Source organism: Panicum virgatum, chromosome 4N (assembly GCF_016808335.1).
Source record: "Panicum virgatum strain AP13 chromosome 4N, P.virgatum_v5, whole genome shotgun sequence".
Lineage (NCBI taxonomy): Eukaryota > Viridiplantae > Streptophyta > Magnoliopsida > Poales > Poaceae > Panicum > Panicum virgatum.
The window spans coordinates 21,169,838-21,187,140 of NC_053148.1; the positions used below are offsets into that span (position 1 = coordinate 21,169,838).

The following is a 17,303-nucleotide window of genomic DNA, read 5'->3' on the forward strand; positions in this document are numbered from 1 at the left end:
TAAAAGGAGAGAGAACACAAAGTCAACACAACAACACATGATGAGGAGGAAACCATGAACTGTGGAGGGAGGAGGGATGGTTGTGCAAGTGGACAAACTAGACTTCCTTTGGTCTTTGTAATAGGTCACATTGTTCTCTATGTATGGTGGTAGTTGTACATAGTAGGGATCACGGTATAAACATTTTAGTCAAGATGCTACAGGTGCACCAAGTAGTTAGGATGGCTAGAGTGGTATTGGTGACATAGGAGATTCACCCGGAAAAATACTAATGTAGGGAAGCAAACTAGCACATAGGCTACCCAAAGTGGTTTCTATTGACAAGAGCTCTAGAAGAAGTGCCTTTCTAGATGCTATCAATGGATGTAATACATAAAGCACCCTTTTCCACCATATGTACAACTAGTGTTTCTACCTATAGATACAATGAAACTAAGGTAATGCCTATGTTGATGCAAACATAAAGAAGCTAGGACTAGAAATTAAAGAATATATGGAACATTGCCATCATTTGGTTCTCTTGGTAAAGAAAATGGAAATTGATCGGCACTGAAGGCCATCTCTCTTTGGCAGCACTAGGGTCAATGGTAGGACCTCCCCTAGCATTAGCCGCCACATCCATTGTAGCGTAGTAGAGCCGCCACATCCAACATGGAATGAATGGTATTACGTAGTGATACACCTCTGTTGCTGATTAATGTTCATGAGGTGTAACTGACACTGTCAAGGAATCCACAACATGCTAACCTATCATGCTCACATCAAAAGCATTCACTAGTCATCAAACAATGCTATTGCAGTGCAAGAATACTGATCCAAGCTAATAAGCTCTTGCCAACGATGTCATACCCTATACTTAGGATGAACATTTCCATATAGATTCGTAGATAGGAAAACAGTCAAGTAATCACGTCATATCTCTTTCCTTGTAATAGGTATATCGCTTCCTCCACATCTCAATGTAACGCCTGCCTTATTGTCGTATCATACGTATAAGAAGGGGATGCAACAAAAAGAATATTAAGAAAAAGCAAGATGATTGCTTGAATTTAGAAGGTTCCTAGGATTGAGTGGTGTCAGCTCTGTACGTAGACCTCATATGCAAAATATGCCCAGGTTTGAGCGGTGTCGGCTTCCTACGGGCCCGTTACATGGAAATTAATTGTAGCACGCATAAAACAAAAAAAAACACATAACGTAAACTATTACTTCGCAAAGCATATCATACGTAAGAAGGTGACGCAGCAAGAATAATATTAAGAAAAGTGAGATGATGGCTTGAAATTAAAAGGTGCCTAGGTGTGAGGTGTCGCCTTCCTATATGGAACCCTTATGTAAAACGTGCATAGGTTTGATAGGTGTCAGCTTCCTATAGATCCATTACATGGTAGTTAATTGTAGCGCATATAAAAAAACAACATGTAATAGAAACTATTACACCGCAAAGTGATTGTGTTCCAAAAATGCCGAGCCAAAACTACAACTAATCATTTTAGTTCAAGGCAGTAAGCAAAATAAGATCCTTAAGGACTTGCCCCTAATATGTCCATTAAAAAACCAAATAGGGTCTTATTTGCAAATCACCAGCCACAGGTTCCTTCCCAGATGGTCTAAGGTTTTTATTTTCAAAATTAGAAAATAACTACATGCAACCTAGATTCAATTACAGGGAAACAAATGGTGGCAAATGCAAAGAAAGAAAAAAAAAATGTAGAGACGCCCGTTGCCTCGACCAATCTCCCCCACGCACAACTCACGTCTCTCTAACCATGGTTATTTGTTAACCCGCCTCCCTAACCCTTCTCTTAACTCATCCCTCACCCCCTACAAATGTCCCCCCTACTTGAGGCGCACCACCCCTGCGCACGAACACACCGCACGGACGCCAAGAACGGGAGGCAGAGCAGGCCAGTGGGGGCGCCGGGAGGTGGGGGCGTGCTGCCAGCGACCGAGAGTTGGTGGTGCTGTGCCGGCCGCTGGACACGGACGGGAGGTGGTGCCTTCTAGGAGTGCGCAGCGCCGGCGCCGGCGCAGGACCAGATCTGCGGCACCGCCGGCGGCAGGCCACCATCCCCGAGGCTCCGCATTGGATCAAGTATGTCTGGGGGTTCCTCCTCCGCATTTTTCCTGGGGTTCTCCGTTCGCGTTGGTCTGCTGGTGTTCATTTCACTAATTCTGGCGCCTCTATTTATTATTTCTCCGTTTTTGCCTCGTTTCTCTGGCTGGGAGAGCGAAAATTGGCATATTTAGCTGGAAAAACTCTGCTTTCTTGCAGTTAGATGCAGCACAGCTCCATTTCTATTAGTTACCGGAATGATAGTTTCCTTTGCTACGACGCTGCGCCAAGCTCACAACTGTACCTGATTCCTCAGCATGGTGAATCGATGGTAGTGGGCTCATGTTTGTGTTATTCTTCTACCTCTTGACTTGATAGCATATTAGGCGTTTGCTTTTCATCTGCTTCTAGCAGCAGCGCTGCAGCGGATCTGTGTCAATCGAGCTGTGGAGCTGGAGCAGAATTTGTGCCTGTGCAGCTACCGGAGTAGTGTAGATTCAGCTCGAGGAGTATGATATTCCTGTAGTAAAAAGGCCACCTTGGACAATTGCATGCAGTTTTGACTAATCTGTCCGAGATGAGATGAGGTGGCTGATGCATTCAGCTACCAGGAAGAACTAAGATGTGGGTTTTGGTGTTCCTTATTTCAGTTGCCGCCTGGAATTTTAGTGGCATGCTGAAATGGCTAAATCTCATCTCGGTTGACAGAGGTTCAGGGTGAGAAAACACAGGTACTATTGATGGGAGAGTGATGATGTGGAGACAGCTAGAATCTGAAATGATAACACTGCAAAAAGATGCACCTATCTTCAACTAACATGTCATAGTTTCAACATGTGTACATTAAACAAACAACCTAATGATCAACTCCTTGTGTGTGCCGACTGCCAACTTTTCCTTTACAATTATGGATGCTTACTTTAGCCATGTGAAATATTGGGGTTTCTTGATTGCGTGACTGCATGAGTGTGCTTCCTTATTTTCTGTTCTATGCTTCATGTGGAACAGCCGAACAGGAATGATAGTTGTTTTTAAGTTGAGGACATAATACTTGTCTTGTTTTTATACTTGTTAGTTGTTTGTTTCTCTGACTTGGGAATATGATGATAACATCCTCTTATTCTGTCTGTTCTTGCAGGATCTAACTATCAACAAGCAACTTGTTCAGTTTCATCAGTTACGTCCCCCTGTTATCTTCACCTTCCTTATTTGTTGTCGCTTCCTGGTGCCGTCTAGCAAGTGTACAAGATGTATGTCATTGCCTGATGATCAATGCAGTGACATCTCTGTCGCACTCATCTGCTGAAGTTGCACAGAAGAAAACAAGAGAGAAGCAAGGGCTGCATTCTGGCAGCTTCCCCTAGTACATTGGCCTCAATTCCTCTTTCAGTGTCCACTATGTCTCGCAACTTGGAGAGCCCAGTGCAAACTCAGATGGCAGTTTCAGTCTTGGACCGAGCTCTTAGCAGTGAGTACCCTACCAAAAGTGTAAGTGAGTCCAAGGTTGGTGGATGGAAACGTCTCTTTGTCCAAACTGACACTGGTTGTGTCCTGGCTGTTCAACTGGATCGCGGTGACAATGTGCACACAGTCAAGAGAAAGCTGCAGGTAGCCCTCAATTTTCCGACCGAGGAGAGTTCTCTGACATTAGGTGATCGTGTCCTAAAAAATGATCTCAGCACCATCAGAAATGATTCCCCATTGCTTCTCACCAAGACATTCATGCATCGAAGCTCCTCCACACCATGCATGTCTCCTACAGGCAAGGATCTCCAGCAACTAAGAGATAGGGATTGTCCAATTGAACTGTTAGTATGCCCGAGCCGCTGCTCTCGAACAAGGCAGCTTGTGAAGGATGTTGCTAGGGCTATAAGAAAAGGTGTGGATCCAGTACCTGTCAATAGCGGGCTTGGTGGTGCCTACTATTTCAGGAACAGCAAAGGTGAGAATGCTGCAATTGTGAAGCCAAATGACGAGGAGCCATTTGCACCCAACAACCCAAAAGGTTTTATAGGAAAATCTCTTGGGCAGCCAGGCCTCAAAAGATCAGTTCGAGTTGGTGAGACTGGTTTCAGAGAGGTTGCTGCCTACCTTTTGGACCATGATAACTCTGCTAATGTCCCTCCAACAGTTCTCGTTAAGATTTCTCATCCTGTGTTTCATATGAATGAAGGCGTGAACTGTTCTAACAAGAATGTTGCTGATGGTGATACTCAAGTTGTTAGCAAGATTGCATCATTTCAGCAGTATATTCCTCATGATTTTGATGCCAGTGATCATGGCACTTCAAGCTTTCCCGTTTCCGCTGTCCATAGGATTGGTATTCTTGATATCAGGATCTTCAACACTGATAGACATGCTGGAAATCTTCTGGTAAGGAAGCAGACTGGAGCAGGAACATTTGGGAATCAAACTGAGCTTATTCCTATTGATCATGGTCTCAGCCTTCCGGAGTGTTTGGAGGATCCTTATTTTGAATGGATCCACTGGCCTCAGGCATCAGTACCGTTCTCTGAGGATGAACTCCAGTACATTGCAAATCTTGATCCAGTGAAAGATGCTGACATGCTGCGTATGGAGTTGCCTATGATCCGCGAAGCATGCCTGCGAGTACTAATACTCTCAACCATATTTCTGAAAGAAGCCACGGCATTTGGTCTGTGCCTTGCAGAGATTGGGGAGATGATGAGCAGGGAACTTACTGGGATGGAAGATCTGCCAAGTGAGCTAGAGTTTGTCTGCATGGAGGCAAGGAGGCTAGCAACAGAACAAGAAGACAGGTCAACAGAACATGACTCTGGTGATGAGAATTTAACTCAATTTGAACTGGATGGTGAAGATCATGAAATGCCAAAAGAACCATCTGCCCATCAGTTTGAATTTAAGCGGCGAAACTCCAGAAACCAACTCTCTAAATTGGATGAGGCTGATGAAGAAGAAGAGGAAGAGGAAGATGACATTGAGGAGGTAGAAAGCGGTGCAGGAAAGTTAGCATGCCCTAAGCCTGTCAATAAATGGCTTGCTAACATTTCGAAGCTGTCGACCTCACTAAAGGGTGTCAGTCTAACAGACAAAACCCAGCGTCAACTGTCTGCTGGTCCTAAGATTGTGAATTCTGTGAAAACTTCTAAGAGCAGTAGCAATGACCATGGCTCTCAACTTTGTAACTGGGGGAGTGCAAATGATATGCTCCCAGCAAGTGTGAGCTTCGTCAAACTGGCTGACATGGGACCTGAGATGTGGGGGTCGTTCCTTGAGAAGTTCCAGGAGCTGCTGCCTGAGGCATTCCACTCACGCAAGAGCAGCGTGACAGCACAAAGGGCAAAGCCGAGGCTTGGCACTTCTTGCCCAGTTTTGAGTTAGCGCAGGAGTAGGGAGGTGAGCACCTGTCCAGCTGCTGCTGTCTGCTGTGGCTTTCTTGTAGGTGTTAAGGTATCCAGTTCTAGAATAAAGCCATCCTTCACTGCATTGCAATAGGGTTCGACTGATTGAGCACCTGATCCAGAGGTCCATATCGTGATGATGGTCTTGCTCTGTACATAGTTTTTTTTTTGTCTTTTCATTTTCTAGCTAGGTTGCTAGACATGAGTTGCTTGAAGGATGTTGGGATGTGATGTCAACCCTGTTCTTGGCCACCCAACTCTTCCACTCATGATATGCATTCAAATGTTCCATTCAAATAAACATTCAGCAGAAAGTTTCTGATGTGGTAATTAAACATTGTGACAGACCTCAGATGAATGTTAAAGCTCAACTTACAATCATTTTGTCGTGTTGTATTGGCATGCTGAGTATAAGTCTTTTTGTGCTCTGCTGTAACTCTTTTGTTTGCTGCTCTGCTGCTGCTGCTGCTGGAGTATTCATTTTCTCGTTCACATGGGCATGGTAAAAAAAAAACTATATTTCAGTGTAGTTGAACTGCATCTATGAAATAAAAGCTATGGTACAGTTAAATGTTCTCAGCAATGCAGTCTTGAGGTGTGAAATTAATTCTCTCATGTATGTTGTACGACCAGAATAAATGCGACGGTAGTCCAGAAAATTGTCAGAAAAAACAAAGCTATAACTTCTGTTGCTGCTGTGTCTGTACTCTAAGGTACTTTCGATTATGGCATGTGTAATTCATGTATTGTTTTACCAATTTCCATCTGTTACTTTGTTGCTGCAGTGTTTGTATTCCAAGGTACTTTTGCTATTGCACAGTTATGACTGAGGAAAAATAAGAAAGAAGAATGATCAAAGAATAATGGCAACTGATGGAACGGTAATAAGAGTTGATTTTTCTTTTCAGTAATACATCCCCGATTCTTTCATTTATGTTTCTCGAAACAACTGAGTATGGTTTTATAAATTAGAAAAAAATTCCTTGTTGATTTACGTAAATATACAATATGGATGTCATTATCTTGCCAAATGCTACAGCAACTACTGTTGATTATATACAACGATTTCGAACCTCAGGTCAGTCAGAACTCCAATTAATGGGACGTCGATAACTCTCATTGCAGCCAAGACATCTTCAAGGATCTCAACTACTTGATGCTTTCATCAAACAGCTACAGCTTCCTTCAACCCTCTTTACATTTTGATTAACTTTTTGATCAAGTTAAAAACTAACTCTACAAGGAACCTACATTACTAGAACAAGCTCATGCCCTTATGGGCGTCAGTTCTTTCATGCTGGTAAGGTCACTCAGCTCGACATGCTGGTACTCTATCCTCCTCAGGACGGTTCTAGTTTCGCTCCTTGGTAAAGTCAGAGCATCATGCTTTGTCAGCTGGCGCTGCCTGAGCCTTGAGATGGCCTGCGTGACCTCTGATATCCAGGGGCGCTTCCTTGGACTCTTGTTAACGCATCGGTAGGCAACATCAGCAAGCATCCTGACCTCTTCAGGGATGCTCCCTACTAGGAGGTCCTTGTCGAGTATCTCATCCCAATCAACCCTTCCCTCCCCTCCAATTGCTGCCTGAAAGGAAGCATGCATCGTATAAGTTGTTTGGTACTCCACAGCACTACTGATGGCATTTGTGCTCACAGACTGGTTTAATAAGACATCATCTTACAGCAAGACAGTAGTAAGTAGTTGTACTAAAGAACAAAATTTGTGGCCTAACATCATGCTTCACAGGTAATAAAGGACTAAATGAACTGTAGTAATATACATAGGTCCGATGTGCGTGACTCAAAAGTGGACCAGGCAAAACTAGCCAAATATAAAATAAGTGATCGACCTGCTAATATTGAGTGATAATACCTATGGAATAAGTAGAAAAAAAATGTTTTTCTAATTCTGTATGGACTTCGGGTAACGTTAAAATGACTTACCAGATTAATGTAATCCATTAGACCTTGCTGCGGATTTATGGCTGTTATCAGTTCAAAAAGTATAATGCCAAAACTATACACGTCACTCTTCTTTGTTAACTTATTTGTGGACATGTAGTCCGGATCCATATATCCATAGGTGCCCTTGAGGCCCGATTTCCTTCCATCATATACTTCCTCCTTTGATAGACCAAAGTCTGCAACCTGCACCCACAAGCAGAAGGTAAATTAGAATATATGAGCGTAGTTTTCAGGCCAAGTATTTTGTCTCCTGATTTAAATCTTGCTTTTAGTTGCATATACCCGGGTGGAGTTGAATCATTGAACTTTATACTCATCATGAGTCAGTATTGGTTCAGTTAAATCAACTGACAGGATAATACTTAAAAGTGCATGTGGAGCAGTTGAATTATCAATATAAAGTACATCATAAATTGTCAAACCTTGGCCCTCATTGAATGGTCCAAAAGTATATTATCAGATTTTAGGTCTCTGTGAATAACAGGTGGAACAGCCTGCACACATGAAACATAGTCATATATCTTCCATTTATTGCCAAGATTAGGTTACTTACTCAATAGCCATGAACTGTTAGCATACCCCTTCATGCAGATACTCAATCCCATGAGAGATATCATGGGCAATTTGCAGCCTTTCTTGCCAGCTCAAACTCCGTTTATTGTCGCCTGAACAACATTATATGAAATGTAATTACGGTGAAGTATTTGAAATGATGAAACAATTGTTGTTCCATATGCAGTGCACTGACATACTACATGCTCTGTGCGAAACTAATATGCAAGTCATTTGTTGCATTTATTTGTTTCATGCTCCCTTTTACAAAAATAGAGAAAAATGTCTCCCTTACCGTACAAAAGTCTTGCCAAACTCCCATTGCTCATGTACTCGTAAATCAGAATGCGCTGACCTTTTTCCACACAATACCCAACCAAATTAACAAGGTTCCTATGATGCAGCCTGCTAAGCAAAGCTACCTGCAAATAAGATGTAGTCACGATTGCACTTTGATCAGTTCATTAGAAAATTACTTCACACAGATTAAAGGTACTTGCTTTGCCCACAGCATGTTTCTTTGGAGGCAAATAATGTTTCAATTTTTGAGGCAAAGCGTGTTCCATCATTCAAGAACATAATTACATTGTAACGACAAATGGATGTGTCTAAGAAAAAGATAACCCTCAGATTAGCTAATCATGGGAATGGGACTGAAAACAAATAAGAAAAGTTTCTTTTTCAAAGGCACTTCTCTCTAGACTCGTGAGACTTATTCTTTTTAGGCGAACGTGTGCATTTCTCATCTGCTTTTTTACTTCATCATACTATGCGAGTACTCTAGATTGCAACGGCAGCATTATGCCGATAGGAACATAACTTAGGACACAGCATGCCAATAGGCAAGCCAATTTCCAAGGAAGTTGTTCCCTGAAGTACAAAATATCCTTAGGATTAGGCAAAAAAAAAAAGTGCACCTCTTACCACATCTATCACACCAACCAAAATAGATAATTTGCTTACAATAAAAACCAAAAGAAATATGCACTCGGAAAAGAGTAACATACCTCAGTCTGGAACTCTCTTTCCCCTTGCCTTGAATCACTCGCGAGCACTTTTACAGCTACCACTTCACCGGTGGCCATTACAGCCTTGTACACAGGACCGAACGATCCTTGCCCCAGAATTGTAGTAAAGTTGCTGGTAGCTTTCTGCAGATCCCTGAGCAGCAACCACCAGCAACATGATGGAAGCAATTCAGAAAATGATGTGATATTTGTAACTGAAGATTTGATCATATACAAGTGGCTACTCTATTCAGTGACAGTTTTCGCAGGAATTTCATAGGGAACATTTCAATTGCGTAAGGTTGTGGAAAATGCACATGTTCCAAACAGGCGTAAAACTGCAAGAGAGCATATATGAACACGAAAACTTAAAGATAAAAAATTGTCATACTTGTAGTGGTATTTTGGGATCCCGGAAACGGTCAGCGGCGGCTGCTCCCTGCCATTGTGGCCGGCGCCGCCTCTCCAGGCCCAGAACGCGGCGCGCTTCGCCGGCGGCGGGTGGCCCCAGTCGGCGACGCTCTCGGAGACCACCGAGACGGAGACGCTGGAGTCGAGGCTGGCGCAGCGGTCGCCATCGGCCCGCAGCGTCGCTGAGGGCGACTCCACGGAACGCGTCCGGGCGGCGACGCTGGCCCGCCGGCGGTACAGCCAGATGGCGAGGAGCACGCACGCCGCCGCGAGCACCGCGGCCGCGACGCCGGCGGTGACCCCGATGAGCACGGCCCTCGTTCTGTCGACCATCCCCCGGCGAGGCAACGAGCATGCCGCGCGAGGCCACGCTAGGGAGCACGGACCGCGCGCCTCTCGGTGCCGGGCTGTCCTAGCCTCCTCCTCCTCTTGCCCCTGCCATGGGGAGCAGCAGCACCAGCAGAACCCGTCAAGGAGCGGTCTTTCACCGAAGCATCTCGCTGGCACGACGCGCCAAAACGGGTGAAGCGGCCCTGCGCGGCGGCGTCACGCGGTAAGAGTAAGACGCAACCTCAACTTCGCGGCGCCATGGGGGCAAGCCGGAATTTTGCAGAGCAGCTTAGCCGTAACACTGCGGAATTGAGACGAGTCTGAACGAAGGCGGCAGCTAGGCCTTGCACCATACCTCGATGCCGTGGAATTCCGGTGGATGGAGACGGAGCCGATCCCCAGCACCTCGCTTCAAGGAACTGCAGCAGAGAATGGATCGAGGAGACGACCGAGTGGAAATCCTCTCTGTTGCTTTTCTCCCCCGCGTGGCGGAGTAGGGAGAGGGCTCGGGGCAGGATGGGTTCCGAGCAGAGTGGCGCGTGGAAAAGGGCCGCGTCCCCTGTTCCGGAGCAGACGGAGTCCAACCCCCCTCCACGCAGACGCAAGCGCACGCAACTAATATCTGGCTCGAAAACAACCGGTGCGGACGGCATCCATGGCCGGGCTCGCTCGCAAGACCGCGAAAGGGGAGACTGGTATCCGTGAACCGTCGACCTCGCTCCTGTTTCCTCCTTTGTCGTCTGTCTCTGTTCCGGCTTTTGTTTGTTGGAATCCGACGAAGCTGCCTACATCTTAGATGGGTTCTTGAATTTTAATTTTTTTTTTGAATGAAAGAGGTTCTTGAATTCTTGATTGCGAGACGGGAGCAGTTGGTGGCCGTGTTCGTTGAGATTTGAGGCGAGACCCTGTCGAATTGCCATGTGCACACGGCTCGTGCTCGTGGGTGTACAGCCATGGGTACCCATGATGGTGGAGAGGCAATTTAGTGTTTTTGTAATGTGTGGTGGTTCTAAATATTTAAAAGAAATTGCTCTTTCAAATAGACAATTTATGCTAATACAGACTGACTTTTCAAGTTTTTCCGGTATATACTAGGTTGTGTTTAGTTCTGGCGCAAAAAAATTTGTGTTAGAATCTTACTAATTTGAAGTACTAAATGAAGTTTATTTACAAAACTTTTTGCACAGATGGGCTGTAAATCGCGAGACGAATCTAATGATGCTAATTAATCCATGATTAATCAATAATTAGCAGATGGTACTGTAGCATCACTGTTGTAAATCATGGATTAAATAGTCTCATTAGATTCGTCTCGCGATTTACAGTCCATCTATGCAAAAAGTTTTGTAAATAGACTTCATTTAGTACTCCATGCATGTGTTGAAACATTCGATGTGACGTTTTTTTGTTTACGGGGGTTATGTGGTGAGAACTAAACAGGGCCTGATTTAGCAAAGCGGACTGGTTAGGTTTGGGCTGGGACCGGCTAAACTGATGCGTTGTGTATAGATGGTGTATGATCCTGGTACGCGGAGCATTTTGCGTAGGTATGGTGACCGACTCGGCAGATTTTTGTCTTTTGCTTTCTCTCCTTTTTTTTTGTTCTTATTATTTTTGCTCTGCCCATTAATTTGTTGGGTGCGCTTAATCCATTACCAAGGTTTCTTCTCCTCTGCCAGCGAAATGGCAGTGACAGCTCCATCCATGCCTCCATTTATACAATACAAGGTATAGTCATCCATGCCTCCATTTATACAACACCGTCTACCCTGTCCGGTACACGGTGTGCCGTATTCCCGTACCGTCTCCGCAGCATCGGGCAGAAAGGCTTCTCCTGGGGTAGCACCAGCAGCAATCACTGCGTTCAGCTGGTCTTGTAGCCTCCAGCTCCAGCTCCAGCCAGTCCAACTGTATTTTTCTCTCACAGCATTCCAGCTCCAGCCTCCAGCTCCAGCTTGCGAACGCGGTGAATAAAGGCACACGGTTACACCGCAGCACACACCACGCCAGCAGTAGAGCACAGCACACACCACACCAGCAGTACAGGGTGTGCCGGTGTGGTGGTGCTGCCGCCGGAGACATTGATTTGGAGCTTTGGACGCGTCCCCGTCCCGTCCTATCCCTTTGGCGCGTAGGATGCTCGTGTTGGATTGGGTCTGCTGGTTTGGCATTTGGCAGCTGCGATACAAAAGATACGATCTTCCTAGTGCAGCGCGGCGTTGAATTGAACGTACCGCCTGCAATTTGGCGGCTGGCCACACACCAGTCTCTCCTGAAATTCTCCGAATCGCGTCGGATTTGGTTGATCTTTTGCACATTTGGTGATGAGCGCGGGGTAGGCAAACCTCGCGAGGAGGACAGAGCTCGACATTCCAGTGGTCGATGACCAGGGCCTACGTATGTATATCCAAGCAAGTTCTTTAATTACCGTATGCCTAGCTAAAATTCTCAGAACGAAAATTAATAGGTGAAAAGACGGAAGAAACAATACCCTTTTGGCAAAGTAAAATGTTCTTCCTTTACTAGCTTCAAGATCGGACTTCAACTAGTACCTCCCAAAAAAAAAAACTTGCACCGCTCTGTACGCACAAATGGACTACTCAAACTTGTTACGAATCCTTAATGCTAAGTTGAAAATAGTTTGCATAATTGTAGTACACCAGCATTCATTCTTTTTCTTTTCCTTTTTTTAGAAAACTACATTACAGTACTTAACTTAGGGTTTGCAATAGTAATGTCCCCTCTAGGCCTAAATAGTTTCGTGTCATTCATAAAATAAGCATAGGTGTGCAACTATATGGTATTCTGTATGCGAAAGGGCCTGTAGCCTAGTGGTTACAAGAGCCTCAGTAGCACCTGAGATCCTGGGTTCGACTCCCCGTGGGAACGAATTTTCTAGGATTTAACGGTGTTTGTGCTTTCAGTGGTAGGCGACGTTCCCGTCGACAGCGGAGCACCTATGGTGACTTCATCAATCTCGAGAATTTGCCGGCTCAGTCTCTCGGAGATACTCATAGGGGTAGGGTTGCGTGCGTGTATTCATAGGGATGAGTGTGCGTGCGTGTTTGTGAGCGCCTGTGGTGACTTCGTCAATCTCGAGGATTTGCCGGCTCAGTCTCTCGGAGATACTCATAGGGGTAGGGTTGCGTGCGTGTATTCATAGGAATGAGTGTGCGTGCGTGTTTGTGAGCGTCTGCATCTGTACTGTGTTTCTCAAAAAAAATGGTATTCTGCATTGCTCATACGGACACGTTTTTGTGAAGACTTGACAGGTAACTCCTGGAGCAACCAACCCCAACCCCCCTGTTTGCCTCACAATTGATTACTGAGGAAGATAAACACTACGAGTTGAGCAACAACTTGTTTAAACATTTTAGGTATTGCTTGGAAATAGACAGGCTACAAAATCTCAACAAGACGTGCTTTCCTCGCTTTTCCAATCGGCATCAGGACATTTGAGATCAGCAGTTATGGCAAGTTTCACCGGTTTTTCTTCATCAAGAGACTTTTGTCAACCCATTAATAGCCAACATTTACAACCCAACCATGTCATGATGCGAGACCCATTCCGTGCTCTAGGTGCACCAACCACACCTCATGAGCCCGAAAATGTTTGGTTCTAGTACTACAACCATGGTCATGGCAAAATAAAGAGAATGCTACTCCCTCCTTCCCCGTTTATAAGACATGATGGAACATGACACGGTCTTCTAAACAACACTTTGATCATTTATTTATCATATATTATATCACTTTTGATTATAAACTTATAATCATTGTAAACTATATTTGATTATGAATCCAATCATATGAAATTTGCATTATAAAAACAAAAAATTAATAGTCAAATTATTGGTCAAAGATGAGAAGGTTTGAATCTTGATATATGTGTATGCCTTATAAGTGGGGAAGGAGGGAGTAGTTGTTAAAGGACTAATCAGACCTAGCAACTACACTATAGGATGGCATTAACATGCTATGAAAATATGAAATGTACAACTTGTCGCTAGTTTGTGCTGTAAGATATTCACAAATGACCAGACAAGAGAGAATCCCAAGACTATATGTCTAGAATCTAACAGGAGGCACTGGTTTGATCCATATGCCTACCTGACAAGGCTAAACTGATGGCTTCTTTCACAGAGAGACGCAAGCATTCGCTGCAAGAATCGGTTATCTCTGATGACTTCAGCTGTTTGACTTTGGGGCTATGTTTGCAAATCGGTCTTGAGAGTGCAAGGGATTGCGATGGTGAGTGCTCAAATCCGCAGGCAGCCAAGACGGTACCGTGTTGCTGTCCGAGCAACTTCCTTGAATGTTTCAGAGCCTGAATCACAGACGGTGGTTTATGAGATTAAATATGTGACAGCAAAAGAAAGTTATACTGGGGAACAGAAGAATTGGGAGGAGGATGTGTACCATGCATTTTGTCTATCTTGAGTAGTTTCAGCTCACGAACAGCCAAGGAAGAGATCTCACTTTTTGCAATTTTACAGGCTGACCTGGACCTTTTGGATCCTTCAGCATTGCATTTTTCAGAACTGTGTTTCCTTTTGCGCTCATGACGGTCTGCTCTAAAACTTTTTCTAACCTCGGTGGTTGCAGCACTGCATATTTCATTGGTTGTCACAGCACTAACAGCTGGGAGATTCTCAGGGTTTACCATCATAGCAGACTGGCTCCCAGCACTAGGTTCCAACCGTAGTGATGAAGTCGGAGGGGACTGACCGGATGATGAACTGCACTTTAGTGGATGCAGCGATTTGGATTTCTCTAATATGCCTGTACTACATGAAGGTGCTAATGATTGATCAGCACGTTGATCTTGAACTGATGAGGCAACTGCACCATTAAGACTATCCTGATTTATTCGATTCCGAAAAGAAATCATCCTTTCTTGAATCCGACTGCCCTCAGACAAGCTACGGCATTCTCCTGTGTATTTTGCCGGCGGAGTACTTTCCATTTTTGTACCCTGACCACAGTTTGTGGTATTTTGTTGAGACACCTTATTAGGCTGGTTACGGTTCTTGTGTCCCAAGACTGTATCAATCGGACTGTAAGAAGTTGATCTGTTCCCCATGGAAAATGGGAGGCTGCAGCTAAGGGAGGCAGGGTTGTAGATATCTTCTTCCCACTAGAAGTTTTTGCCATCTCCAACCTTTTCCATGCCTTACGGGCATCACGAGCATCCTTGTGCGAGACTTTTTTACTATGTCCCAGTGAGGTACTAATTTCCTCAGGGGAAGGCGATGGCAGCTGAACAGAAGTAGCAGCAGCACCATTTCTGTAGCTGACAGTTCCAGGCGCCGGGTGTCGCTGCTCGGTAGCAACAGAAACATAACCATTCATATCTTTCCTTCTTCCGTTAGGCACACGTGGAGCAAAACCCATAGAACCATCACGCAGAGCAGCCCAGTTGTCCCTCAGCTCCCTTATGCGCTTATCAAGGTTGCGGGAGTTCCGCAGTGTTCTAGCTCTCTCAACTTCAAGGCGAATGCGGGCATGATACGCCCCGAGACCATTATCTCGTCCCTTGGTCAATCCAGGACACTGAGATCCTGCTGACGAAGTGCCCTGTGATGGAAAATCCTCAGCATTCCTTGCAGGCATCCTAAAGATCCCGGCACTGGTGGCGAAATCGTCACCCACAATGTCATAAACGGAAGGAACCGGGTCATCCATGGAAAGTCTACGGAGGGATATCCGGTGCAATCACCGAACTGGTGAAAGCACCGTGAAAGCAAACTAAAAAAGTCTTCAAAAAATTCTGAAAAAAATCATGAATGTACATCTCGGTCTACCCCATCTACATATAAATTTTCACGATCAAATTCATCTTACACTTGCAGTTACAAAAAAGACAAATTTTCTGACAATCATTAACGTTCAAATGCAGCCCAAATTTGTCTTTTTTGTAACTGTTAGAGTAAGATGAATTTGATCATGAAATTTTATATGTAGATGGGGTAGACCGAGATGTACATTCATGATTTTTTTCAGAATTTTTTGAAGACTTTTTTAGTTTGCTTTCACGGTGCTTTCACCAGTTCGGTGATTGCACCGGATATCCCTCCAAAGTGTACCGCTCCACACATCTGTCCTATCCGGATCATGCTCATCATCCACAACATCAGAAACAGAAGGAGCTGCAACTGGCTCAGCTCCGGGAACATCGATGCCGATCTCAAATTCACCCCGGCTGTCCCGGCCCTCATTCTCAGCCAGCCACCTCAACTGCTCCTCCCGGACCGTCGCGCAATCCTTGCAGAACCAGTCCCCCTCGGGCACGACGGTCCCCAGCCCGGCGCAGTAGGTGTGCGCGGCCGAGTCGCAGAGCTCGCACAGCAGCAGCAGCTCGTCGTCCCTGGAGCCGTTGCACACGGTGCAGATGGTGTCCGCGTACGGATCCCGGCCCACCGTGGTGCTCCCGTTGCCCTGGGGACGGTATACCTGCACCAACCAGCACAGCACGTCAGCGTCGTCCCGCGGAGAATTCATAGCATCCAGGCATGGCGAATTGACAGGGAAGCGGAATAGCATGTGGTACGGAGTAACCAATGCCGAATTTGCCGGAATCCGCAGTCATGGGCAAGAGGATTTCTACTACGGAGATACCGAAAAGTCGTGGGATTACCGGATTAGATCGGATCATATTTGATTTAGGGTATCACAAACGATTACCTGGTTGCGCTCGGGGACGGAGACGATGCGCTCGTCGGGGAACCGCCCCGGGACGGGCGGGCGGCGGATGGTGCGGAAGCGGGCCTTGCAGAAGGGGCAGCGGGACTCGACGCGGCTCCAGGCCATGATGCAGACGAAGCAGAAGTAGTGGGCGCAGCAGTCGAGCTCGCCGCGGATGACCCGCCGGCCGTCGACGTAGCAGATGCCGCACATCTTCCCCGCGCCCTCCGCCTCCGCCTCTCCGTCCATCTTGGCCTTGCCCTTTGACGACGGCGCCGGCGGCGGGAGGGGCGGGGAGTCGCCGCCGGCGAGCGCGGCCATGTGGGGATGTGGCTGGGCGCTGTGGGTTGGGCGCGTCAGCTTCGGGTCAGAGAGGAGGGCTCGTCTCGTTCGACGAGATGGGATTTTTTTTATTTTTGATAGAGAGAGGGACGACGAGATCGAGAATTCGAGATGCGAGGCCTTTTGCTATTTGGGCTCGGGTGTTGAAACGGTCGGAGTCCGACACGGTTTGTGTTGGGCTCGGACTCTGGAGTGTGTGGCTTGGGCCTTTGCCTTATTGACGCCTTTTTTCACTTTTATATTTAAAAAAATTAAAATTTCGAAAATATATGGCCGTTCCAAGAAATTTCAAAAATGTGCCCCTGTCGCCCATGGGGAGGGCGACAGGCCCCTGTCGTCCAGGCAGGGGGCGACATGCCTTTTTTGTAAAAAAAATTACAAACCGGTCCTCGGTCAGCGCGAGCGGGGGCTCGGCAGCGGGGGGGGGGGGGGGGGCGACAGGGTCCCTCCTCTATATAAGCCCCCCACCATTCTCTCCTCATTTGAGTCCAAAAATTCCAACAAAAATCCAAATAAAAAAGAGAGGAACTTCCACCAAAAATCATGGAAAAAAAGAGATGGGTGAGAAGAAGGG

General features: G+C 45.9%; 2 protein-coding genes and 1 pseudogene across 4 annotated transcripts; 1 reads left to right on the plus strand and 2 right to left on the minus strand.

Annotated features, from left to right (window-relative positions):
• The first annotated feature begins 1,848 nt into the window (after positions 1-1,848).
• Positions 1,849-5,820, plus strand: LOC120669586 (phosphatidylinositol 4-kinase gamma 5-like). 2 transcript variants are annotated; one of them, XM_039949375.1, is made up of 3 exons: positions 1,849-2,095; positions 2,276-2,387; positions 3,195-5,820. In XM_039949375.1, exon 3 carries the CDS (start codon positions 3,455-3,457, stop codon positions 5,417-5,419), a length of 1,965 nt encoding a protein of 654 aa, XP_039805309.1. In that variant the 5' UTR covers positions 1,849-2,095; positions 2,276-2,387; positions 3,195-3,454; the 3' UTR covers positions 5,420-5,820. The 2 variants fall into 2 exon arrangements, with proteins under 2 accessions (XP_039805309.1, XP_039805310.1); XM_039949376.1 differs by lacking the exon at positions 2,276-2,387.
• A 587-nt stretch (positions 5,821-6,407) lies between these two features.
• Positions 6,408-10,334, minus strand: LOC120669587 (calcium/calmodulin-regulated receptor-like kinase 2). Of its 2 annotated transcripts, none has more exons than XM_039949378.1 (8): positions 10,059-10,334; positions 9,354-9,808; positions 8,963-9,116; positions 8,251-8,377; positions 7,983-8,068; positions 7,826-7,897; positions 7,383-7,586; positions 6,408-7,023 (listed from the first exon to the last, which is right to left on the minus strand). In XM_039949378.1, exons 2-8 carry the CDS (start codon positions 9,704-9,706, stop codon positions 6,706-6,708), a joined length of 1,314 nt encoding a protein of 437 aa, XP_039805312.1. In that variant the 5' UTR covers positions 9,707-9,808; positions 10,059-10,334; the 3' UTR covers positions 6,408-6,705. The 2 variants fall into 2 exon arrangements, with proteins under 2 accessions (XP_039805312.1, XP_039805311.1); XM_039949377.1 differs by having other exon boundaries at positions 9,354-9,906; positions 10,059-10,330.
• A 3,291-nt stretch (positions 10,335-13,625) lies between these two features.
• LOC120670525 lies at positions 13,626-16,818 on the minus strand (annotated as a pseudogene).
• Positions 16,819-17,303: the final 485 nt, after the last annotated feature.